The sequence below is a fragment of the Mobula hypostoma genome, chromosome 21 (assembly GCF_963921235.1).
Source record: "Mobula hypostoma chromosome 21, sMobHyp1.1, whole genome shotgun sequence".
Classification (NCBI taxonomy): Eukaryota; Metazoa; Chordata; class Chondrichthyes; order Myliobatiformes; family Myliobatidae; genus Mobula; species Mobula hypostoma.
In genome coordinates, this window is record NC_086117.1 from 27,400,109 (window position 1) to 27,425,827 (window position 25,719).

General features: G+C 44.1%; 1 protein-coding gene across 6 annotated transcripts; it reads right to left on the bottom strand.

Moving 5' to 3' along the window:
• Positions 1–190: 190 nt before the first annotated feature.
• Positions 191–24,466, bottom strand: med22 (mediator complex subunit 22). 6 transcript variants are annotated; one of them, XM_063073750.1, is made up of 6 exons: positions 24,393–24,466; positions 23,005–23,074; positions 20,553–20,692; positions 9,744–9,824; positions 7,149–7,357; positions 192–2,524 (listed from the first exon to the last, which is right to left on the bottom strand). In XM_063073750.1, the coding sequence occupies exons 3-6, from the start codon at positions 20,673–20,675 to the stop codon at positions 2,311–2,313; spliced, it is 627 nt and encodes a 208-aa protein (XP_062929820.1). In that variant the 5' UTR covers positions 20,676–20,692; positions 23,005–23,074; positions 24,393–24,466; the 3' UTR covers positions 192–2,310. The 6 variants fall into 6 exon arrangements, with proteins under 6 accessions (XP_062929818.1, XP_062929819.1, XP_062929820.1 ...); XM_063073746.1 differs by having other exon boundaries at positions 192–2,530; XM_063073747.1 differs by having other exon boundaries at positions 192–2,530; positions 23,005–23,092; positions 24,393–24,438.
• Between the last annotated feature and the right edge of the window lie 1,253 nt (positions 24,467–25,719).

A 25,719-nucleotide genomic window follows, 5' to 3' on the forward strand; every position in this document is an offset into this window, starting at 1 on the left:
AATTAAGGCTGGATACTTACACAAGTGGTTACAGGCACAACTCAGCAAGAGATCATTATTTCCTGTTACGTACCCAGTAACTGGGTTGCCAAACCAGCAGAAATGGATCACTCAGTTGGAGTCTGGAGTACTAGAACTAAGAAAGTTTTATTAAAGAAACAAGCAACACAGTAATCGAAAGGATAATAAATGCAACAATTCAACAATGATAACCACACATGTGCACAGAATTAAGATAACAGCATCAATCAAGCTCTATCGTTGTCTAGGGGTAAATGACCAATTTCAAAATGACTCAAAGTTCAGTCCAGTTTGTAGTTCAGTTCGCAGTAATCGTTGCCATGGCGATGGACAAGGTGGGGGAAGAGAGACAGAATAGGAACAACTGATCATTCAGAACACTGCTTCACTCACAGACCAGCGGGATGGCTCACAAACAGCTTTTGGGCAGGTCCTTGGTGATGTCACCTGAGGTCACCGACTGTGACCCCTCCTCCAGATGCGGTCGATCCTCTGCAGTGAACCCGGCACCCAGGCAAGGGCGGACACACACCGGGTTCCCGCTGATCGTACCTTTCCACCCTTGTCGTTGTCTGGCACTTCTCACCCACTCGTGAGAAGCGCACCGCTTCCAGGGTCTCGTTACCTCGGGTGGCGTGTGTGTCTGTCTTAGCGAACCTGTCCCTTTTTATCCCCCTGCTGGGGTATCACCTGTCCATCACTTCAAACAGTTCAGGGTTCAAAGGGGGGAGCCGCTCCAGACAGCTCTTCCTCCCACATCCCTTCATTACACATCTCCAGACGCTGCTCCATTGTTCCTTATCTCTCCTTCCCCTGAGGGCAGGTGGCAGACCAACTGCTGATGCCACTGATGCTAGCCCAGGCCAGCAAACATCTTAATTTTATGTGTATTCTCGTAACATTCCCCATGATTCTGTTAGTGCTAATCGCAAGCAGTTAAGCATCAGCCAATATGTTTAATGTAGCCTTGTTGTGCAACTGAAGTTTAACTTGTTTCCAATCAGAATGGAACTACAATAAGTGTTTCTCTCACTTTCAATGGTACAAAGGTCATGGGACATCCTTTATGTTCTTCTTCCCAGTACGTCCCATGTTTGAAATCAGATGACCTTCACAAAATGAAAGTTTTCAATATCTTTCAGTGTATGAGACAATCATCAAACCATCATTTTGTACGCAGGCTATCAGGGGACAGGAGTAAAATCGCCACTTGTTTCCCTCCACCTCATTCCCCCTCCCCAGGTACGGTGAAACCTTGGCCGAGATCCATCACTGCTAAGGACAGGCTAATACACACCACCACTTTTTAATCTTATAAGGCATAGACTTCACAATCACTTGTCACACCTTGAATGAGAATCTATGGGACAAAAAAAAACACAGAACAACTGCCTCCAGTTGAAATTTACTAACAAATTGAAAAACTACACAGTGTCATTTTGCTGCAAGTTCTTCAGGAATGGTAATACTTTTATTGCGTCAACACTATGACTGCAGCAAGTAATACTGTTGAGGATTACAGTGAGCTTTCAGCTCCAGGCAGTACTGCACAGTCACTTTCACATCAAAGTTTTGTTAACACTTTAACTACTTGCTGTTCTCTTGAGGTCAAACAGTTTGAAGTTAAAAATATATGAAGTTTCCTACCTTGAATTTTCCTGTTTGATTTGGATGTTCGCCCAGATTAGAACTCACAAGCAACTAAATGAAAATGTTGCCATTACATTTACAAACCACATGTCAGACAATGCCGTGAGTTCCAAGTTACTGACCCAATAATGGAGAAAATCAGCCACTTAACCAAACAGCAGGCAAAAGAACGTATCCCTTTCAAAAAGAGGTGAAAATGAACAGTAAGTTGATCAGCGTCAGAAAGAAAAAAGATTTTGGATGGGCTTGGGGCGGTGAAGAGAGAAGCTGGCCTTCGATCAATGGCTAGCCAGCTTTACTGCCCTTGTTTTGTTCGCTTTAAATGGGAGAGACCCGGATCAAAAAAAAAGGCAGGTAAATCACCATGAGCAACCCTGTGCCAGTGCCGTAAGACCAGCTTCACCCCATCCACAAATCCATCTTTCTCTTTCTAATTCCACTGCAGCAACCTCAATTTCCCAGGAGTCCTTTTTTCCATTGACTTGTTTGCCTGGTCAGCAGCATCTCGTAAACAGTGTTAGAGGAGGCACGGCGCTTTTGAATGCATGTTGTGAAACGTTCTCGTCTGTGTTACTGCTCCATTCCAGCAGCTTTGTTCGTTGCGGACATGGCAGCTCAGTCCAAGATCTCTGCTGCCCGTCAGACAGGATCCGGGGTGCCCGCTCTGTGGCCGTTCACCTGCGGTTGCAAGGCTGTAGTGCTCAGCGTTGCTCCAGTGTTAGCTTCTCCAGGGGCCACCACCGAGGCAGAGGACACGATTTCCATCGCCATCTCCTCTTCAGCTGTGGCTGCCCCCTCCTCCTCCCGTCTCCGGTATGCTTCACAGAGTGGGAGGTCAGCACCATCCCACAGGCTGTAGCTTGCCAGGAACAAAGATGACGTAAGAGAGAAGAGCAACGGATATAAGAATGAATCAAGAGTTATGACCAAAAAATATATAAAAGGGAGTTAGTGACAAAGAAATGGAAGAACTTGCATTTCTGTAATGCCTTTCAACAGCTCCGGAACTCCCAAATTACTGAACCACCAACAAAACACTTTTACCAAAACAAGCAGCTACAGTAGGCCATTTGCCCATTCCACCAGTCAATATAGTCATAGCCGATCACACGAATTCAGTACCCTCTTCCTGCTTTCTCCCTTAACCCCTTCATTTAGCCATCAGAACTATATCCAACTCCTTACTGAATACATTTAATAATATGGTATCAACTGAGTATTCAGGTTTCCCCACAAGATATTTCTCATCGCGATCCTACAGGACGTGATTCCTGCTTCCAGACACCCTGCCGTTGGGAACATCTTTCAGCATCTATGCGCTTAGTGTTCAGTAGAGTCCTTCTTACTTTCCGAACCTCCGGCAAATACATGTCAATTTCTCCAATCTCTCTGTGTCAGTCCTGTCACCACAGGATATCCTTCAGCAGCAGCCAGTCTAGTGAACTTTTGCTGCAGTCCCTGCCCAGCAAGAACGTCCTTCCCCAGACAAGGAGACCACAACTGTACATGGTATGCAAGGTGTGGTCTCACTAAGGTCCTACAGAACTGTTTGTCTTCTTAACCACCTGCCGCTAACTGCATCCTTACTTTCATCAACTAGCGCACACAACACCACCAACACCCACGAGTTTAGTAATAAATACTTAGTAGACAGCCAGTTTAAGCCCACAGTGCAATAATGGCCAACCAGCTACTCTATGTTTTGGATTTGTATTGGCCAGACACCAAGGTCTCCTCACTATTCCTTAAACAGTACCTTGGGACCTTTTCCAAGAGGCTTTCAAGGACTCAGTTAAACAACACAGCCAAAGGAAACCATCCCTGACAATGCAAAACTCCCTCAGTATGTACGGACTTTGTTTTGCTCACATCTCAGAAGCAAGAGGCTACTCACAGAGCGCCAGCTAGGCTTGGGAGAATGAACTAGAGGTCTTTGTGCAAGACCAGGTGCACAAACACTCTCGGTGTCTCTTCACCAATTAAATACAAATTCAAATATTTCCCCGTTCTGCTCTCTCCCTCTGTTCCCTGGCCGTGGACTATCCACTTTGTTCCAAAGTTCTCTATGCCACCTATCAAGAGCTGCTATCCATATCCTAAGTCACCCTGTTCTGTTCACCTAATGCTCACTGACTTTACCTGGAATTTTTTATCCTCCAGTGTAGATCCTGTGGTTTTAACCTCTATCTCTGTAACTCTACATTCCTCTCTACGTCACTCCAATTCTGGCTGTCAGTTCAATCCTGATCTAAGTGCTCAGCTATAAACCACTCTCCCTGTGTAACACACCCCTTCAATCTTTTATGGTCAATCCTTTGGTCACCTACCCTAAAATCCCCTGTGGTACTGTGTATCATTTGGAAAATCACTTCCTTGCCTGCTTGGGCACGTTTGGTTACATTAAAGGCACCAAATTAATGCAAGTTCTTCTTGAATAGGGTTCTGTTAGAAAATAAGCTTCAAGACAGCAATCTTCAGAGGTCCCATCAATGATGGGGTCCCATCAAGCACCCCAGTCATATTAGCATAGGTTAACTAGAATGGTAAAGCTCCCTGTACACCAGGAGTTCCCAACCTGGGGCCCAGGGACTCCTTGCTTAATGGTATTGGTCCATGGCATAACCCCTGCTCTACAACACAGGGAAGTAACACCCCAATCCCTATTCTGACAGGTTATCAGTTAACACAGTGAAGTCATGGGAGAAACACTGACTGTTCATCAGTCTCTGTGGGTTCGTTTGTCTTTTTAACCATCTCTGCTTCTGCAGAATAACTTGTATTATGAATAAAAGTTAAATTTCTGAGGAAATTAAAAGAAACCAACTGACAGATGGAAGCTTGGTGGAAATTAAATTAGATAAGGAGTGACATTAAATGGACAACACAGAAATTGAAAATCAATGATCTGTATGTTTTAACTTTATTTAAGTTCTGTATAAGAAGATGAATCTTTAAAATGGGATGCTAGAATATGTAACAAAATTAGCACCCAGTCTAAATTATATATAAATCTTAAAATAAGCATATACAGAAATAAAAACAGCTTTCTTTAAAATGTTGGGAACAGTGAACAAGGCACAAAGTTTAAATGACAATTATTAAATGTAATATTCATTTGGACATCACTCATTACTGGAAGGAGCAGTTAGTTAGAACCATTACAGACCCCAGTGACAAGTAGCTTTAAAATCTAAGGAACGTGTTTCACTGAAAAAGAATCAGCAATGTGGTCACATTGATTCTAAAGAGTATGCAAAGATATTTGGGAAGCTTTCATGTGCTCTTTCTCCTGCATGCAGTTCCCAGACTGGCTGGTTATTTCTCCTCCTCCTTCCCCAAGGGCAAGTTTTCTTTGTGCTGTGGACGAGGGCCGACTACTCTCTGATATCTCACTGTCCCACACGAATTCCAAACAGCCAGGTTTGATAAAGTCCCAGGGCCATACAGGCACAGAACCAGATTCTTTGGCCCTTAACTTCCACACTGACCACCTATCTGACATTGGGTAACACTGCAACTTGGCTAACTGTATGCAAGAAAATGCACACTTTCCAGGAAGGGTCGATCATACTAGCAGTCATCAGAAGAAACTGTGATTGACTGCCCCCCACATCTCCTCTCCAGACAAGGAGCAACTGTGGCAGACCCCATTCCCAGCTCTGACTAAGACTGGTATTTTACAAACACACCACGGATGGAATCCAGATCTGTATAGCTAAGAAAATATTCTAATCCCAATAGTATTCACCATACAGAACAAAGATCTTGGGCTCTGGGGGCCAGTCTCTGGATCTCGGTAGAGCAGGCCTTGACCAAATCCTTACTCACGATGCAACAGAATTACTTACTGAGCACAGGGGCTGCAATTGGATAATGGGAAAAGTAGGTGACTCATGCATGGAATATTGTGAGATGTACAACTCAGTCACAATAACATGACATCGTGGGATTCACGCAAGATGTACAAACAACAGTATATCTGGGTAGGCATTGAACATTTGAGTCTCTACAGCTGGATGAAGACCAAATATTATGGGGTTTACTATTAAGAAGCCACTTTGATATGTGAAACACTACATAAACTAGCAATTTACAACAGTTAAGTAGGCAATTGGCAGAGCTGATATGAGATATATAAGGAAATGCTATGGAACAAAGTGGGTTCACTGAAACAGCAATGCTGGTGATAGTATCATTTCACTGTGGAAATGAGAGGCTCTGAATTACTCAATGCTTCAATTTAACAGTTGCAACTTGTAGCTTACAAGAATATGAAAATATAAATTTATATTATATAAAATATCGCTGCAGCGATCTTTATATACAACATATTTTGCGACGTGAGTTAAATCAAATGCCCTTTAACATACTACTTGTGGGGAAAAAAGGATGTAACTATCCTATCTTTTATGATCAAAAAGTCATTCTACAGCAAACAAATATAGGATTACATCCCTCCCCTAAAAACATGAAATTTGTGTCATACACAGTGTGACTTCTAAATTGTGACAAACAAGGGGTAGTGCATACATGAAATGTATAAGATTATATTTTTGGGGAAATATATAGAATTCCAGTTTATGTTTTATAAAATTATAAAATTTCTCATATTTTCATTGCATAGAACAGGACACTAATATCCATTTAAAAATGATTGTCAAACATAAAAGAAGCATTTTTCCCACCTTACATAAAAAGGTACAATATACTCTAACTTTCAATGCCTTCTGCACAGGGAAAAGCAAACTCCTCTAACAGGCGCTGAAGCAGAGGGAGCTTCTTCAAAACTGCATGAGGGAATGTTTTAGTGACCCTCCTTGAATATTTGACGATGGATTGGCAAACACCTTTAAGGAGGCCATTTGCACCCCACAGTTCCCCCACAAAGGATTATGTTTCATAAGGCATTGTGGAAGGGAGCTAGGGTGCAGAATAAACTACATTTACTTACCATGTGTTTCAGTGAAATGTCAGCAATTTGTTTAACATCAGAGTTGGGACGAAGAGAAACCGTGAAAAACACAACTGTTTTCCCTATCCCTGCATGCAAGTCTCTATGAAAGGCTAATAAGCACTGACTGGTCGGGTTGTAAAAGCAGCTATTGTGTTAGACCAAAACTGTGGTCAGTAGGTGATCGTGTACTGTAAAGGTGCTTTAAACCAGAACACAAACTATCCTCAAAAGAACAATTTCCATTTCTAGTGCATTACACAAGGATATCTACAATAAGCAGCATTATGAAAACAGTTTAAGCAGAAACCCCTTCTCATCTCAATGAAATACCCTGGTGCAATGGAATCAGTACAAGAACCTCAGCTTGTTAAACATGGCAATAGAAGAATATTATGTTGTGGGATTAAAAAAGTCTAACATTCTGAGAAGGTGAAACTGGTTACACTGTGGAGTATGTCAGAACCCGTCGTGGCTGTTCAGACATGTTTGAGGCTGAGGAAGGGCAGTCCCGTGCTATTTGTACCTGGAGGAGTAATATTCTTCTTCCAGCTCGTACAGATCAACCGCGATCTCATCTCGTAGGGTGATCAGCTTCTTGTCACATTCTTCCTGTAGACTCCGAAGCTGCTGCTTTCGCTGGTTTATGGCTTCGTTCACGGAGGGAAAGTCGTTCAGAATCAGGAACTGTTTAAGGTCTGACACCAGCTTCATGAGAGACTCCCCAGCACGCACCTAAATCAACACAACACAGAATGAAAACACATCTATACATCTATCTATCTATCTATACATGCCGGCTAAACCAGGTGAGGGTAGCCGACGGGTCTCAAACCCTCGGTGAGATAGGGAGCTGTCTATCCCAGCATGTGAAGACAGACTCCGGCGGATTGAGCGGACGAGACCAATGGAAGGTCCATTGGTTAAGAAGGCGGTCTCTGCAAGCGTCGTGGAACGTGTAGAGCAGGACAAGGCACAGAAGACGTCCTGGTCATCCACTGCGCCTAGTCCCATCTCCAGCCGTCTTGCCACTGGATCCAGATGGGAATTGGGAAGAGAGAGTGAGGCTGACGCTGCGCAACTCTCCCTCACTTAAATCCAAATCACGCGCTAGTCTCGACACCATCATAATGGTGTTGAGGTCCTCATCGACGTCAACGATGGACGAACAACAACAACATATTATAGATATATATAGAAAACAAAAACACAGAATGAAAACATATATAAACACACACACACACACATATATATATATATCTACTGTGGATTTACAGGTCAATTTCACTGTGCATTACTTAAGTGGTGTTAAGACAAGTGAAGGCCTAAACTAAGAGATGTGGGTGAGAGATGATTGGACCTGGATGAATAGTTAATTTTAAACATTCTGCTCTTGAGGATACAAAAGCAATTTTCTGAAATTATTATATCGAAACAGCCCATACAGCTCCTTGACTCTGCTCCCTTATTCAATCAGATATCATAATTTCATCTAACCACTTTTCTGTAACCGTGAATGTCCTTTATCTAACAAAAATGAACCAATCTCAGCTTCAAAATTGTTAACTGTCTGCCACCTTCAACTCTTCAGGTTACAGGATACCAGAACTCCACTATACTTGTGGGACGGAATGCTTCCCTTCAAAGTTGTTATTTTTTCTTCTATGTACCACTCACTCTTTATTACAAATGTCCATATTTATAAATTACATTCTCCCCTGTAAGATATGAAACAATATCAAAGAATGAAATTTCAAGGTGATAAATTACATTGAAAGCTTCCACTGTAAATGTTGATTTAAGACATTATAACGCATTAGATCATCATGAACTGCAATACCTTGAATATAGCTGTTATACCTCCTCAGTATACCTCCTATCAGCACAGGCATGCCTCAGGGATGAATGCTTAACCCACTGCTCTACTCTCTGCACTCTCATGACTGTATGGCTAAGCACTGTTCAATCAACATCTATAAATCTGCAGATCACACCACTGCTGTTGATGAAATCTCAGATGGGGACATACAGGAGTGAGATGGATCGGCTAGTTGACTGGTGTCTCAACATCCTGATGTTTCTGGATGTCACCATCTTGGAGGACATGTCCTGGGCCTAATACACTGTTGCAAACACAAAGAAAACATGCTAGCATCTCTTACTTATTAGGAGTTTGAGAAGATTTGGTGTGTCACCAAAGGCCGTTGCAAATTTCCATCAATCGGTGAAGAGCATTAGGACTGGTTGCATCGTGGCCTGGTATGGAGGGTCCAATGTACAAGATCGCAAGAGGCTGCCAGGGACTGTAGACTCAGCCAGCCTCATCCTGGGCACTAGCCTCCCTACCATCATCAACAGCATCTTCAAGAAGGTGGCGTCCATCATTAAGGAACCTCACCGTTTGGGACACGCCCTCTAGTCATTCCTACCATCAGTGAGGTGATACAGGACCTACACTCAACAATTCAGGAACAGCATCTCCTCCACCACCACCATCAGATTCTCAAAAAGTCTATGGATACTATCTCATTATTCCTTTCTTTGTTGTGCTCTTTTTTGGGTAATTTATAATCATTTTTATGTCTTTGCCTGAACTGTTGCCATGAAGCAACAAATTTCACATCACTAAGTCTGTGATACAAAACCTGACAGCTATTCTAAACACGGTATGGGTACTGGTTCATGCTAACATTTCTTACCAAATTGCTATTCACTATTATACAAAATGTTTACATAGGAATTTATCAAACTTTAAATGAAGTTCTAATTCTAGTTTCCTAAGTTCCAAAGATGAAAAGCAACTTTATGTTCAGCTGTAATAAAAATAGAACATGCAGGTCAGTCCGCCTGTGTTAAGAGGAATAACGTTAATAATTCACACCAATGATCTTTCAGCTGTGCTGCCTTGTAATCCTCCCATTTGGGGTGTTCTACATATGCAGGGAGGGGGGAAATCATGGTTGGGAAAGGTTGTGTGGGAACACCCCACCCCCACCCCAGCAAGGGTCAGCATATGTGGGACCCATCCCTAGCAAGACTCAGCGTGTGTGGGACCAAGAAGAGACACAGAAAATATAAACTACTCAGACAAAATTGTGAATTTGACCTCCTTGGTACGTACAATATTTGCTGCTCTCACATGCATCTCATAGTGATCTTGTTCACACTGAGTCGCGCGGGAAACCTGCGTCTCGTCTTCAACCTGCAAGACAAGATTGAGCTTCAGATTAATATATCTCAACGTGAAAGGGACTTTACATTAAGCCTCAAACTAGTTCTGTTTCTTCCCCTCCATAGATGCTGCCTTTTTTCAAGGCCATAGGACATAGGAGCATAAACAGGCCATTTAGCCAATCGAGTCTGCTCCAACATTCCATCATGGCTCATTTATAAAACCCACTTGTGCTGCCTTTTCCCTGTAAACTTTGATGTCCTGACTAATCAAGAACCTATCAACTTCTGCTTCAAATAATCCAATGACTTGGCCATCACAGCCATCTGTGACAATGAATTCCACAGACTCACCACCCTCAGGCTAAAGAATTTCCTCCTCATCTCTGTTCTAAATGGATGTCTCTTTATTCTGAGGCTGCACCCTCTGGTCCTGGACTCTCCCACTACAGGAAATATCCTTTCCACATCCACTTTACCTTTGGCCTTTCAATATTCAATAGGTTTCAATCAGATCCCCCCTCATCCTTCTAAACTCTAGCGAGTAAAGGCCCAAAGCCATCAAAACGCTCCTAATGCATTAATCCTTTTATTCCTGGAATCAATCTCATGAACATCTTTTAGATAAGGGGCACAAAAACTGCACACAATACTCCTCTGCAGTCCGATTTATGTCTTATAAAACCTTAGCATTACATTCTTACTTTTATATTCTTGTCCTCTCAAAATGAATGCCAATATTCCATCTGCCCCCTTTTTTGCCCATTCTCCCAATCTGTCCAAGTCCTTTTGCAGACTCCCTGCTCCCTTGACACTACCTGCCCCTCCACCTATCTTCGTATTGTCCACAAACTTGGCTACAAGGCATCAAATCCATCATCCAAATCATTACATATATGAGAAAAGAAGTGGTTCTAACGCTGACACCAGTGAGATACAATTAGTCATCAGCAGCCAACCAGAAAAGGCCCCCTTTATTTCCATTCTTTGCCTCCTGCCAGTCAACCAATCTTCTATCCATGCTAGTATCTTTCCTGAAATACCGTGGGCTCTCAAATTGTTAAGCAGCCTCGCACGCAGCACCTTATTATAGGCCTTCGGAAAATCCACTTAAACAAGATCCACTGACTCTCCTTTGTCTATCCGGTCTCTTATTTCTTTAAAGAATATCAACAGATTTGACAGACAAGATTTCCCCTTACAAAACCATGCTGATTTTGGCATATTTTATCATGTGCCTGCAAGTACCCCGAAACCTCATCCTTGACAATCGACTCCAACATTTTCTCAACCACTGAGGTCAGACTAAATGGCCTATAATTTCCTATCTTTAGCCTCTCTCTTTTAAAGAGTGGAGTGACATTTGCAATTTTCCAGTCCTCCAGAACTATTCCAGAATCTAGCGATTCTTGAAAGATCATTACTAATGCCTCCACAATCTCTTCAGCCACCTCTTTCAGAACCCTGTGGTGTAGTCATATCTACTTTTAGATCTTTCCGCTTCCTAAGCACCTTAGTAATAGCAACTGCACTCACTTTTGTTCCAAAACTCCTGAATTTCCAGCATACTGCCGGTGTCTTCCACAGTGAAGACTGATGCAAAGTACTTAAGTATGTCCACCATTTTTTTTGTCCCTCATTACTAACTCGCCGGCGTCATTTTCCCAGTGATCCGATATCCATTCTTGCCTCTCCTTTAGCTTTTATGTATCTGAAAAAAACTTTTGGTATCATCTTTTATATTACTGGTTAGCTTACCTTCATATTTCATCTTTTCTCTCCTTATAGTTTTTAGTTGATTTGTGTTAGTATTTAAAGGCTTCCCAACCCTCTAAATTCCCACAAATTTTTGCTATATATGCCCTCTCTTTTGCTTTTACGCTGTCTTTGACCTCCCTTGTCATCCTCCTCTCAGAATACTTCACCTTTGCGATGTATCTATCCCGCGCTTCCTGATTTGTTCCCAGAAACTCCAGCCGTTGCTGCTCTGCCATCATCCCTGTTAGTGACCCTTTCCTATCAACTCAGAATTGGCTTGACTGCCGAAGGCAGAGGGTCGTGGTGGAGGGAGTACATTCGGATTGGAGGATTGTGACTAGTGGTGTCCCACAAGGATCAGTTCTGGGACCTCTACTTTTCGTGATTTTTATTAACGACCTGGATGTGGGGGTAGAAGGGTGGGTTGGCAAGTTTGCAGACGACACAAAGGTTGGTGGTGTTGTAGATAGTGTAGAGGATTGTCGAAGATTGCAGAGAGACATTGATAGGATGCAGAAGCGGGCTGAGGAGTGGCAGATGGAGTTCAACCCGGAGAAGTGTGAGGTGGTACACTTTGGAAGGACAAACTCCAAGGCAGAGTACAAAGCAAATGGCGGAATACTTGGTAATGTGGAGGAGCAGAGGGATCTGGGGGTACATGTTCACAGATCCCTGAAAGTTGCCTCACAGGTGGATAGTGTAGTTAAGAAAGCTTATGGGGTGTTAGCTTTCATAAGTCGAGGGATAAGAGTTTAAGAGTCGCCATGTAATGATGCAGCTCTACAAAACTCTGGTTAGGCCACACTTGGAGTACTGTGTCCAGTTCTGGTCGCCTCACTATAGGAAGGACGTGGAAGCATTGGAAAGGGTACAGAGGAGATTTACCAGGATGCTGCCTGGTTTAGAGAGGATGCATTATGATCAGAGATTAAGGGAGCTAGGGCTTTACTCTTTGGAGAGAAGGAGGATGAGAGGAGACATGGTGGAGGTGTACAAGATATTAAGAGGAATAGATAGAGTGGATAGCCAGCGCTTCTTCCCCAGGGCACCACTGCTCAATACAAAAGGACATGGCTTTAAGGTAAGGGGTGGGAAGTTCAAGGGGGATATTACAGGAAGGTTTTTTACTCAAGAGAGTGGTTGGTGCGTGGAATGCACTGCCTGAGTCAGTGGTGGAGGCAGATACAGTAATGAAATTTAAGAGACTACTAGACAGGTATATGGAGGAATTTAAGGTGCAGGTTATAAGGGAGGCAGGGTTTGAGGGTCGGCACAACATTGTGGGCCCAAGGGCCTGTACTGTGCTGTACTATTCTATGTTCTAAAACATTGCCCTTTTGACCTGCATTTTCTAATTCTCGTTATAATTTGTACCCCACCTCCTGGCTACCGTTTGGGGGCCTGCATATAACTCCCGTCATTGTTTTTTCACCCTTGTAGTTTCTTAACTCTACCCACAAAGATTCTACATATCCCAATCCTATGTCACCTCTTTCTAACCAACGCACACAAAATGCTGGAGCAACTCAGCAGGTCAGGCAGCATCTGTGGAAATGAATAAAGAAATTGACATTTTGGGCTAAGAGCCTTCTTCAGGATTCTTTCTAAGAATTTGATTTCATTTTTTTTTTACCAACATAGCCACCCAACCCCTTCTGCCTATCTGCCTGTCCTTTTGATACAATGTGGTATCACATTGTATGTGATGTTCAGCTCCCAACTATGACCTTCTTTCAGGCACAGCTCAGTGATGCCCACAACATCGTACCTGCACTACAAGATCATCTACCTTATCCTGTATATCATGTGCATTCAAATACAACACCTTCAGTCGTGTATTCATCACCCTTTTCAATTTTGCTCTGATTTGCACTTCAGTTCATCTCACTGACTGCAATTTTGCCCTATCATCTGCCTGTCCATCCTCACAGTCACACGACACCCTGCATCTAGTTGTATGCCAACTGCCTCACCCTCAGCTCTATCACTCTGGCTCCCAACTCTTGCCAAACTTAACCCCCTCCCCCACAGCTCTAGCAACCCTGCTCACAACTGAGGTTCTAAGCAACTGAACAGGACTGAGCTGGCAAAGACCAAGTGATGAAAGGGCAGGTGTTTCCATCCTGGGGAAGTCCAGAACCAGGAATCATAAACACAAGATTGGCAGTAATAAATCTTAAGAAGAAATTCAACGAGAAACTTCTTCTGAAGAATGAGCAGAATACTACACGGAGTAGTTCGGGTGAATGGTACAGAGGCTGCATCACACTAGAAGGGAGAAAGAAAGATATGCTAATAACATGAGATGTAACTGTGTGGAGCTATAAGTAAGGCTTAATCCTGGATGGTGGAGATCCTTTGCTTTCCTGAAACACCTCATGGAGATGTGCTTAATGATGGGGAAGGTTTTACCCATGATGGACTGGCCACCTTTTGTAGGATTTTCCGTTCGAGGGTATTGGTACATCTACACTAAGAGGCAGTGATGCAACCAGTCAGTATACTCTCCACTATACAGCTATTGAAGTCTGTCAAAGTTTTAGATGACCTGCCAAATCTTCATAAACTCCTGTAGAGGCACAGCCGTGCTTTCTTTGTAATTACACTTGCATACTGGACCCAAGGAAGGTCCTCTGAAATGATAACACTAGGAATTTAAAGTTGCTGACCCTCTCCACCTCTGATCCTCCCATGAGGACTGGCTCATGGACCTCAGGTTTAACCTCTCCTGAACTGAGTAATCAGCTCCTTGGTCTTGCTGACACTGAGTGAGAGGTTGTTGTTGGGGCACCACTCAGCCAGATTTTCAATCTCCCTCCTATACTGTATGCTGATTAGTCACCACCTTTGACTTGGCCGGCGACAGTAAGACATGGATGAGGCAATTTTTATTTTCCCTCAGGGTTGTGAGTTTGGAACTCGGTTCCTGACAGAATGGTGGAGTAGCCTGAGTAGTTTTAAGGCGGGGTCATTTAGATTGTTGATTATTAATGGAATGAAAAGTTAATGTATGTAAAGGAAAATGTGGCTTTCTTCTGCTCCCAATACGTACATTCACGTGCTGTAATAAATTGTTATGAAGGGAACTGAGAAACGGGAGATGAGGCATAGGGCAGATCAGCCAGGATTATAGTGAAAGGTAGAAAAGGTGTGAGGAGCTGAGATGCCAACACCTGTTGTTGTTTTGCCCAGTTGTGTGGAGCATGGATGGGTTGAGTTGCTGGTTACCCGTGATCTGAGTGAAGGGGTGAGCACCTGTTCCTCCATCCTGCTCCACAATTCATCGAGCTAATGAGCAGATGGAGACATGGGAGACTGCAGTTGCTGGCGGTTTGCAGCAACAATCTGCTGGAGGAGCTCAGGTCGAGCGACATCCATGGGAGGAGAGGAATTGCTGACGTTTCGGGTCAAAATCGTGCATCGTGGCTTCCCGTAGATGCTGCTCGACTTGCTGGGCTCCTCCAGTAGGTCGTTTATTGCTGTAAGCTGCCAGCTGGTCGGAACCACCTCAGATCTGGGAAGCCCAGAGTGTGGGAGGAACTCAGCAATTCAAAAGAGGGGAGCCGGGCAGTTGGGACGTTCTGCGTGCCACAGTTCCCAAGGACACATTGGATTGCACAACAGGAATGAGAGAATTTAAAAGAAGTGAGCAGTGGCAGTCGGGAAATTCTGCATGTCACAGTTCCTGGGAGATATTGGATTGCGCTGTGGGAGAGGGTTCAAAAGCGGTGAGTGGGGCCAGTCAGAACATTCCACCATTTCCGAGGAGACACTGGATTGTGCATAATTGAGCATTCTGCAAGGGTCAATAAAAAGTTAGGTTTAAGCAGAGCAGCCATTCTGTGAGTGGGCAAGTTTCAGAGTGGAGAGCTCAAGCTTTAGCTTATAGAGGCTTTCACGAGAAGACATGAAGGCTGCAGGTAGATTCTTTTGTTCAAATTTTCTTTCTTTCTTATTGCATAGTTGGAGCAGTGGGGATGCCAGGTATGATAGTGGAATGCTCCAAAGATTTGGTTATTTCTTCAGCAGTTTGATTGGGGCACGACTGCGCAAGCGTGTGGATGTCAGCCACTTAGAACAGCGAGTAGAGTTTAAAAGGAGACAGCTTTATAGAGTGGGCGTCAGAGTAGAGGGAGACAGAGTAGGAAGGCCTTGGCTCAACAGAGCTTCGGTGATAACAGGTCGAGGCCAGGTAGGTTAACTGTGTAGAATATAGACAGAAAGTATGTGTGAGAGGCCGGTTTTCTATGCTCGGTGTCAGATGTGGGACACTGGGGAAGACTCCCAGCCTCTTGGACGGCCACATCTGCGCCAGGTGCGTTGAGCTGCAGCTCCTTAGGGACCACGTTAGGGAACTGGAGATGCAGCTCGATGACCTTCATCTGGTCAGGGAGAGTGAGGAGGTGATAGAGAGGAGCTATAGGCACTGGGGCCTCGGGAGACAGATAAGTGGGTAACAGTCAGGAGAGGGAAAGGCAAGAGGCAGATACTAGAGAGTACCCTTTTGGCTGTACCCTTTAACAATAAGTACTCCTGTTTGAGGACTTTGGGGGGGGGGGATGGCCTACCTGGGAGAAGCAACAGTCGCCGCACCTCTGGCACAGAGTCTGGCCTGGTGGCTTAGAAGGGCAGGGAAAGGAAGAGGAAGGCAGCAGTGATCGGGGACTCTATAGTTAGGGTGTCAGATAGGCAATTCTGTGGACGCAGGAAAGAAGCATGGATGGTAGTTTGCCTCCCAGGTGCCAGGGTCCAGGATGATTCTGATCGTGTCCATGATATCCTGAAGTGGGAAGGAGAACAGCCAGAGGTCATGGTACATATTGGTACCAATGACATAGGCAGGAAAAGGGAGGAGGTCCTGAAAGCAGACTACAGGGAGTTAGGAAGGATGTTGAGAAGCAGGACCACAAAGCTGGTCATCTCGGGATTACTGCCTGTGCCACATGACAGTGAGTACAGGAATAGAGTGAGGTGGAGGATAAATGTGTGGCTGAGGGATTGGAGCAGGGGGCAGGGATTCAGATATCTGGATGATTGGGGCCTCTTTTGGGGCAGGTATCACCTATACAAAAAGGACGGGTTGCACGTGAATCCCAGGGGGGCCAATATCCTGGCGGGGAGGTTTGCTAAGGCTATTGGGGAGAGTTTAAACTAGAATTGCTGGGGGGGTGGGAACCAAACTGAAATGACGGAGGAAGGCTCACAAATAGAGAAAGCTTGGAGACAGCGCGAGAGGAGAATGGGCTGGTGAAGGAGAAGAGATGCGCTCAGACCGATGGTTTGTGATGTGTCTATTTTAATGCAAGAAGTATTATGAACAAAGCGGATGAGCTTAGAGCGTGGATCAGTACTTGGAGCTATGACGTTGTGGTCATTACAGAGACTTGGATGGCTCAGGGACCGGAATGGTTACTTCAAGTGCTGGGTTTTAGATGTTTCAGAAAAGACAGGGAAGGAAGCAAAAGAGGTTGGGGTGTGGCACTGTTGATCAGAGATAGTGTCACAGCTGCAGAAAAGGTGGACGTCATGAAGGGATTGTCTACGGAGTCTCTGTGAGTGGAAGTTAGGAGAAAGAAGGGATCAATAACTCTACTGGATGTTTTTTATAGACCACCCAATAGTAACAGGGACATCGAGGAGCAGATAGGGAGGCAGATTCTGGAAAGGTGTAATAATAACAGGGTTGTTGTGGTGGGAGATTATAATTTCCCAAATATCGATTAGCATCTCCCTAGAGCAAGGGGCTTAGATGGGGTGGAGTTTGTTAGGTGTGTTCAGGAAGGTTTCTTGACACAATATGTAGATAAGCCTACAAGAAGAGCGGCTGTACTTGAACTGGTATTGGGAAATGAACCTGGTCAGGTGTCAGATCTCTCAGTGGGAGAGCATTTTGGAGATAGTGATTACAATTCTATCTCCTTTACCATAGCATTGGAGAGGGATAGGAACAGACAAATTAGGAAAGGGTTTAAATGGAGTAAGGGGAATTATGAGGCTATCAGGCAAGAACTTAGAAGCATAAATTGAGAACAGATGTTCTCAGCGAAATGTTTGGAAGAAATGTGGCAAATGTTCAGCGGATATTTGTGTAGAGTTCTGCATTGGTATGTTCCAAAGAGACAGGAAAAGGATGGTAGGGTACAGAAACCGTGGTGTACAAAGGCTGCTGTAAATCTAGTCAAGAAGAGCTGAGAAGAAGAAGAAAAGGTTCAAAAAACTAGTTGATAGAGATCTAGGTTATAAGGCTAGCATGAAGGAGCTTAAGAATGAAATTAGGAGAGAAAGAAGGGGCCATGAGAAGGGCTCAGCAGATAGGATTAAGGAAAATCCCAAGGCGTTCTACAAGTATGTGAAGAGCAAGAGAATAAGACATGAGAGAATAGGACCAATCAAGTGTGACAGTGGAAAAGTGTGTATGGAACTGGGGGAGATAGCAGAGGTACTTAGTGGACACTTTGCTTCAGTATTCACTACAGAAAAGGACCTTGGGAATTGTAGGGATGACTTACAGCAGACTGAAAAGCTTGAACATGTAGATATTAAGTGCTGGAGATTTTGGAAAGCATCGGGACCGGACAAGATGTACCCCAGGCTACTGTGGGAGGCGAGGGAGGAGATTGCTGAGCCTCTGGCGATGATCTTTGCATCATCAATGGGGACGGGAGAGGTTCCGGAGGATTGGAGGGTTGCGGATGTTGTTCCTTTATTCAAGAAAGGGAGTAGAGATAGCCCAGGAAATTATAGACCAGTGAGTCTTACCTCAGTGGTTGGTAAGTTGATGGAGAAGATCCTGAGAGGCAGGATTTATGAACATTTGGAGAGGCATAATATGATTAGGCATGGCTTTGTCAAGGGCAGGTCGTGCCTTACAAGCCTGATTGTATTTTTTGAGGATGTGACTAAGAACATTGATGAAGGTAGAGCAGTAGATGTAGTGTATATGGACTTTGGCAAGACATTTGACAAGGTACCCCATGCAAGGCTTATTGAGAAAGTAAGGAGGCATGGGATCCAAGGAGACATTGCTTTGTGGATCCAGAAATGGCTTGCCCATAGAAGGCAAAGAGTGGTTGTAGATGGATCATATTCTGCATGGAGGTCGGTGACCAGTGGTGTGCCACCGGGATCTGTTCTGGGACCCCTACTCTTCGTGATTTTGATAAATGACCTGGATGAGGAATAGTAAATTTGCTGATGACACAAAGGTTGGGGGTGTTGTGGATAGTGTAGAGGGCTGTCAGAGGTTACAGCGGGACATTGATAAGATGCAAAACTGGGCTGAAAAGTGGCAGATGGGAGTTCAACCCAGATAAGTGTGAGGTGGTTCATTTTGGTAGGTCAAATATCATGGCAGAATATAGTATTAATGGTAAGACTCTTGGCAGTGTGGAGGATCAGAGGGATCTTGGGGTCTGAGTCCATAGGACACTCAAAGCTGCTGCGCAGGTTGACTCTGTGGTTAAGAAGGCATACGGTGCATTGATCTTCATCAACTGTGGAATTGAGTTTAAGAGCCGAGAGGTAATGTTATAGCTATATAGGACCCTAGTCAGACCCCACTTGGAGTACTGTGCTCAGTTCTGGTCGCCTCACTACAGGAAGGATGTAGAAACCATAGAACGGGTGCAGAGGAGATTTACAAGGATGTTGCCTGGATCAGGGAGCACGCCTTACAAGAGTAGGTTGAGTGAACTTGGCCTTTTCTCCTTGGAGTGACGGAGGATGAGAGGAGACCTGATAGAGGCTTATAAGATGATGAGAGGCATTGATCACGTGTATAGTCAGAGGCTTTTTCCCAGGGCTGAAATGGCAGCATGAGAGGGCACAGTTTTAAGGTGCTTGGAAGTAGGTACAGAGGAGATGTCAGGGGTAAGTTGTTTTATTTTAAAAAACGCAGAGAGTGGTGAGTGTGTGGAACGGGCTGCTGGCAATGGTAGTGGAGATGGATGCAATAGGGTCTTTTATTAGAATCCTGGATAGGTACATGGAGCGTAGAAAAATAGAGGTCTATGGATAACCCGAGGTAATTTCTAAAGTAAGGGCATGTTCGGCACAGCTTTGTGGGCCAAAGGGCCTGTACTGTGCTGTAGGATTTTTTTATGTTAACCCAGGTCACTGGAACAGTGAGGCAGAGTTTCAATGACAGTGTCATTGTGCCATTCTGTTGCAGTAGTTCATATGGTTTATAATACAAAATGGGCAGAAAACTCAACCCCAGCACCAGGTACAGGCATGGCTTTCACAGGAAACTTGAGAAATTAGGTGCTGCCAATGAATGAGATTGACCTGACCACATGGCTTTGAAATTTAAGACACTATGAATCCCTAAGGCAAGAAAGAGAAGAACAATTTTTTTTAAATCACAAATGAAAGATAAGTTGAACAAGTTTCTGGAAAAGAAACATTTAAGGTGATGGGGTTAGTCTGCAAGACATTGAAAGCTGCTGGAGCAGTGAGGCAAAATGCAGATCAGGGTAAATGACTGGTGAGCTGGAGACTGCAGGCACACTCTTAAAGGACCAAATGAAAACTCACTGGCTGAGTAGAGACTGGTATCAGGACGTAGAAAAATTGTGCTTTTCCAGACTGAGTAAGAAGGAGCAGTAATATTTTTCCTTCCTACCCAAAAATAACCCATTTGCTTCTGTTTCTTACAACAGAATCACTGACCTTCACATCACAGTAAACTTACATAGCCCGATCTTCCTACAATCTCTTCACCATGCAGGTGGAAACCTAACTTCTGGTGTAGTCACTCCTGTACCACTCCCCACACAACATGGACCAAACCTGTCCAATCAGACTGCTGGAAAATAATGCATGCAAACCCAGAGTCCATGCACGCACATTCCCTGACAACCATCCCTGGAAATCCTGCCGTGGTAAATTTCAGGGCCCAGATGTACAATTGAAAAAATAATCTTCTTAAATGATCAATGTTAGGAAGATGAAAGCTCTCTTGGAGACCAGCTGTACTTGCTTCAGATTGGTTATCACATACCCGAGCACTTTTAATGATTTCCGTGAAGTTATCCAGAATAGATTTGATGTCATCTTTCAGTCTCTTGTTGTAGGATTGGAGCAGGATTTCCTTACTTTGAGGCAGAGTCCGTTGCTGGGACATTCTGCTCTTGTCCTACACTGAGAGAAGTCACAATAAAAAAGGAAGCACGTGATTAGAGCATTTTCAACACTTTCTCTGCTATCTTGTACTTTTGTTAGGTCAAACACTCTTCTACGGAGTGAGGACACTACCTTTTAATTGCTGGTGAGATTGCTCTGCTACAGAGGGGAGAATGTTGTCCATGTTTTCTGCATTGTGGATGTGGACTTGGACTGTGGGCTTTTATTTTCAGTCTTATGGCCTTTTTTGTATTCTGTGTTTCCGTCCGATCCTTCTCGTTTTTTTGTGTGCGGGTGAGGGGAACTTGGGGGTCACTGTGCTGATTCCGTTTTTGTTAGTTTTTTTTGTGTGGGGAGGAGGGATTTGGGGGTCGATTATCATGCTGCCGTCCTTTTCTTACTTGGTTTCGTGGCTATCTGGAGAAGGAAAATTTCAGACTTGCATACTCTGATAATAAATAAACCTTTGAAACATAAGTGCCTTTCACAGATGCAAGATAAGTGATCACGATTCTTGTATAGTCATGGTCTAGAGCTGCTGACAATTGGTCACAGTAAAACTCTAGGGATGGTAATCAATGTAATAACCTAATTGCTGGATTTAATGAGTCTAATTTCAAAGATTGTAGGTTCAGTTCTAGTCTAGAGGTTTGAGAAGAGTATTCAGAGACTGCTGTGACTTCTTATGTATTAAACTGGGGTGTTTTTTTTCCCCTCTCATGTGGATGTAAACAATCTAGCAGCATTGTTTGAAAATAAGTAAGTTACGTCTAGAGTCCTACACCAGTATCCATCTCTCACACAGCTTCACTTATAAATGTGATCTGGTTATATTACAGCAGCGTTTGTAGAAACTTACCAAATGTAAATGGCTGTCATGAATAAGCTCTTCTTGGGCTTCCAGCATGTCCAGGTCTCAACTATAACCGATGTTTCTATAACAAACTCTGACATCTTCATCAGGGTTGATGCCTGGGCATGTCTATTCTGGTGGTACTTATACCCAGTAGTCCATCCCTCCTGACTGGATGAGGGCCGACCAACCAGGTTTCCGCTCTCCCATCTTGTTTACAATTTATCATATAACCATATAACAATTACAGCACAGAAACAGGCCATCTCAGCCCTTCTAGTCCGTGCCGAACTCTTACTCTCACCTAGTCCCACCGACCTGCACTCAGCCCATAACCCTCCATTCTCTTCCTGTCCATATAGCTGTCCAATTTAACTTTAAACGACAACATTGAACCTGCCTCAACCACTTCTGCTGGAAGCTCATTCCACACAGCTACCACTCTCTGAGTAAAGAAGTTCCCCCTCATGTTACCCCTAAACTTTTGCCCTTTAACTCTCAACTCATGTCCTCTTGTTTGAATCTCCCCCACTCTCAATGGAAAAAGCCTATCCACGTCAACTCTATCTATCCCCCTCATCATTTTAAATACCTCTATCAAGTCCCCCCTCAACCTTCCATGCTCCAAAGAATAAAGACCCAACTTGTTCAACCTTTCTCTGTAACTTAGGAGATGAAACCCAGGTAACATTCTTGTAAATCTTCTCTGTACTCTGTCTATTTTGTTGAAATCCTTCCTATAATTTGGTGACCAGAACTGTACACAATACTCCAAATTTGGCCTTACCAATGCCTTGTACAATTTCAACATTACATCCCAACTCCTATACTCAATGCTCTGATTTATAAAGGCCAGCATACCAAAAGCTTAATTTAACCCCAGTTCTTACTTAGAGCGAGAACTTCCATCTTTGTTAAAAACCTTTTCCTCTAAAAATTAAAGTTTTTTCAACAAAGACAGAGGTCTCGCTCTAAGGACGAACTGGAATTCAGTTGTAAACAAGGTGGGAGAGTAGAAACCTGATTGGATGAGGACTAACCAATCAGGAGGGACAGACAACAGGGGTATAAATACCACTGGACTGGACATGCCCGGATATCATCCCTGAAGAAGATGGCAGAGTTTATCGAAACATCAGTGTTTATCGAAACCTGTACCCGGCTGGAAGCCCGAGAAGAGTTTATTTGTCATATATGGCGGGAAAGCACAAGATCCTTTTTCAAATGGGTGCCATGTTTCCCACATTACAAAACTGGCCATGCTTCAAAAGTACTTCACGGGCTGCAAACTACATTGGAGTAGGCTATAATCCTGACAGGTGCCTTACAAATGCTTTTTTCTGTTGAGAGGAAAAAATGGGAAACCAAGCAATGCACTGAAAGTGAGGGAATGGTGCTAAATCAGGGTTGTATTATTTGCTATAGTGCCTTGAAAATTCTCAGAATGTCCCAAAGTGCTTTAAATCCAGCAAAATACCTTTTGAAGTGCTTCAAGGTTCAAGGCAGCAGGGATGATACCCCTGTTCTGCAAAATAGTGCCATGGAACCTGAAAAATAACAGATTACTGCAGACAGTTAGCAGATCAGGCTGCATATATGTGGAAAGGCAAACAAGCTTCACATTTCCAATTCGAGACCCTTCATAATGGCACGTTGCCTGAGATTATGTCCATGCCTCTGCACACAGGTCTTTACTGTTCTATGAAGAACTAAGCAAAGTCAGTAGTTGACCCATGACTGAGGCTCAGTCAAAGGCCACAGAATACATTCAGGCTGGAGGAACTATACAAGTCAGGATGCATCTATGGAGGGAAATAAACAGTTGATATTTCCAGCTGGACCTCTTCTTCAAGACCGGAAAGTGATAGAAGTCAGAATAGGAAGGTGGGGGGGGGGGGAGGGAAGGAGTACAAGATGGCAGGTGTTGGGTGAGACGAGGCGGGGTGGGATATGTCAAAAGTTATAGGCACAAGAGCTAACGGGCTGGAGGAGGAGGAGGAATCTGATAAGGGAGCACAGTTGACCATAATATAAAGGTTAAGCATCTCAGCTCTGTGCACTTTTCAGTCAGAAACTTCCTGTGGCCACCTATTTTTGATACCATTTCCCATTTCCACACTAAACCATAGCCTCCTCTACTGACAAACTGAAACCAAACCAAGGCTGGAGGAGAAGCAATTCATATTTGGCCTGGGAAGTCTCCTTCCCCTGGTCTCCCCTATCACCTACCAGCTTGTATTCCTCTGCCTCCCCTCCCTTCTTATTTTGGCTTCTATCCCCTTCATTTCCAGTCCTGATGAAAGGTCTCAGCCCGAATTAATCGAATTATCAACTGTTTATTTCCTTCAAAAGTTGCTGCCTGGCCTGTTGAGCTCCCCCAGCGTTTTGCTGAGTGTTGTTCAAAACTCCCAGCATCTGCAGAATCCCTCATGCCATCTTCAGTTCAGTTTCTGAACTTACTACCCAAGCGTCCGGTGGATCAGAATCATTTTCATTTACATAATAGTGAAATATGTTGTTTTGCAGCAGCAGTATAGCGCAATACATAAGAAAATCACTGTAAATTGCAAAAGCAAAAATAATAAATAAATAAAGCAGAGTAAATAATGAAATTGTGTTCATGATTTCATGGAGCATTCAGAAATATGACAGAGGGGAAGAAACGTACTTAAAATATTGAGTGTGTCTGATGGTAGTAATGAGAAGAGGGGCACCCATATCCATCTCCCCCTTTTTTCGCTAGCTTCAGAGACAGATCTCTGGTTCCCAACACCACCCGCCTTTCCCAGTGTTCACTCCCCGCTCTTAGGCCCGCTCACGTCGATGCGAAACTAAACACAACCCCATTACTACGGAACAACTCACCTCGGCCCCCGCCACCACACTGCGACCACCACCAAACCTTGCTGCCATACATCCCGCCTCCCGACGTAGCTGATTGGCGTTGGGCGCTGGGTGAACCGGAAACATCGCGATGTCTATCGCTAGCCGAGCTGCCCGTTAAAAGTAGCGCGAGGTATCAAGTTCGGTTGCGCCCTGCGTGACGAACTTCATTTTGTGAAGGTCACACCATGTTGGTAAGGTCCTTATGAAGGAGATGGTGGGGGAAAGAAATCTACAGATAATTGACTTTATTTCTTACATCCCTCACGTACATGAGGAATAAAAATCTTTACGTTACGTCTCCCTCTGAATGTGCAAGTTATAGTAATTTGTAATAAATAGTAGGTACAGTAAAATATACAGTACAACAGAACAGTCAATATAGTTTAGAAATACAATTGTATCAGCGTGAATTAATCAGTCTGATGGCCTGGTGGAAGAAGCTGTCCTGGAGCCTGTTGGTCCTGGCTTTTATGCTGCGGTACCATTTCCCAGATGGCAGCAGCTGGAACAGTTTGTGATTGACTTGGGTCCCCGATGATCCTTTGGGCCCTTTTTACACACCTGTCTTCTGTCCGCACCACTCTCTGCAGAGTCCTGCGATTGAGGGAAGTACAGCTCCCATACCAGGAGGTGATGCAGCCAGTCAGGATGCTCTCAATTGTGCCCCTGTAGAAAGTTCTTGGGATTTGGGGACTCAAGCCAATCTTCTTCAGCTGTCTGAGATTGTGTGTTTTTCGCCACACAGCAATACTTAAAGACCAAGTGAGGTCCTTGGTGATGTAGATGCTGAAGAACTTAAAGCTGTTCATCCTCTCAACCCCAGATCCATTGATGTCAATAGGATTTAGCCTGTCTCCATTCCTCCTGTAGTCCACAATCAGCTCCTTTGTTTAAGTGACATTGAGGGGGAGGTTGTTTTCTTAACACCACTGTGTCAGGGTGATGACTTCTTCCCTGTAGGCTGCCTCATTATTGATGCCTCTCAACGGGGCTCCCAAGGTGCAATGTCTTCTGGACATTGTAGTCGCTGTCGGCAAGAGTTACGGGGGCCTGGTGGTTTGCACCACCTGTAATATGACTGAAGGGAAATTCAGACTTGCGTGATAGTTTGGAATGGATTTTGGCATAATATAAAAGGAAAATGAGTCGGGGGGGTGGTTGGGGAGGAGGAGGGTCGCCGGCTGAAAGACATTCGGACTGGGGTAGAAGATGCCGTACGTTTCAAGATAATGATTACTTTCATGTCTAATTGTGACAAAAATCTTTACCTTGACAAAGTTTACGCAGAAAGATTGGGGAAAGTAAA

Bases quoted from the DNA above. Each gene is read 5' to 3' on its own strand.
- med22 (XM_063073748.1), bottom strand. From the start codon at position 20,675: ATGTCCCAGCAACGGACTCTGCCTCAAAGTAAGGAAATCCTGCTCCAA. The intron at 9,825-20,552 runs GTATGTGATAAC...CTTGTCTTGCAG, and splicing joins AAATCATTAAAAGTGCTCGG to GTTGAAGACGAGACGCAGGT. The intron at 2,531-7,148 runs GTACAAATAGCA...GTTCCTGGCAAG, and splicing joins GAAGAATATTACTCCTCCAG to CTACAGCCTGTGGGATGGTG.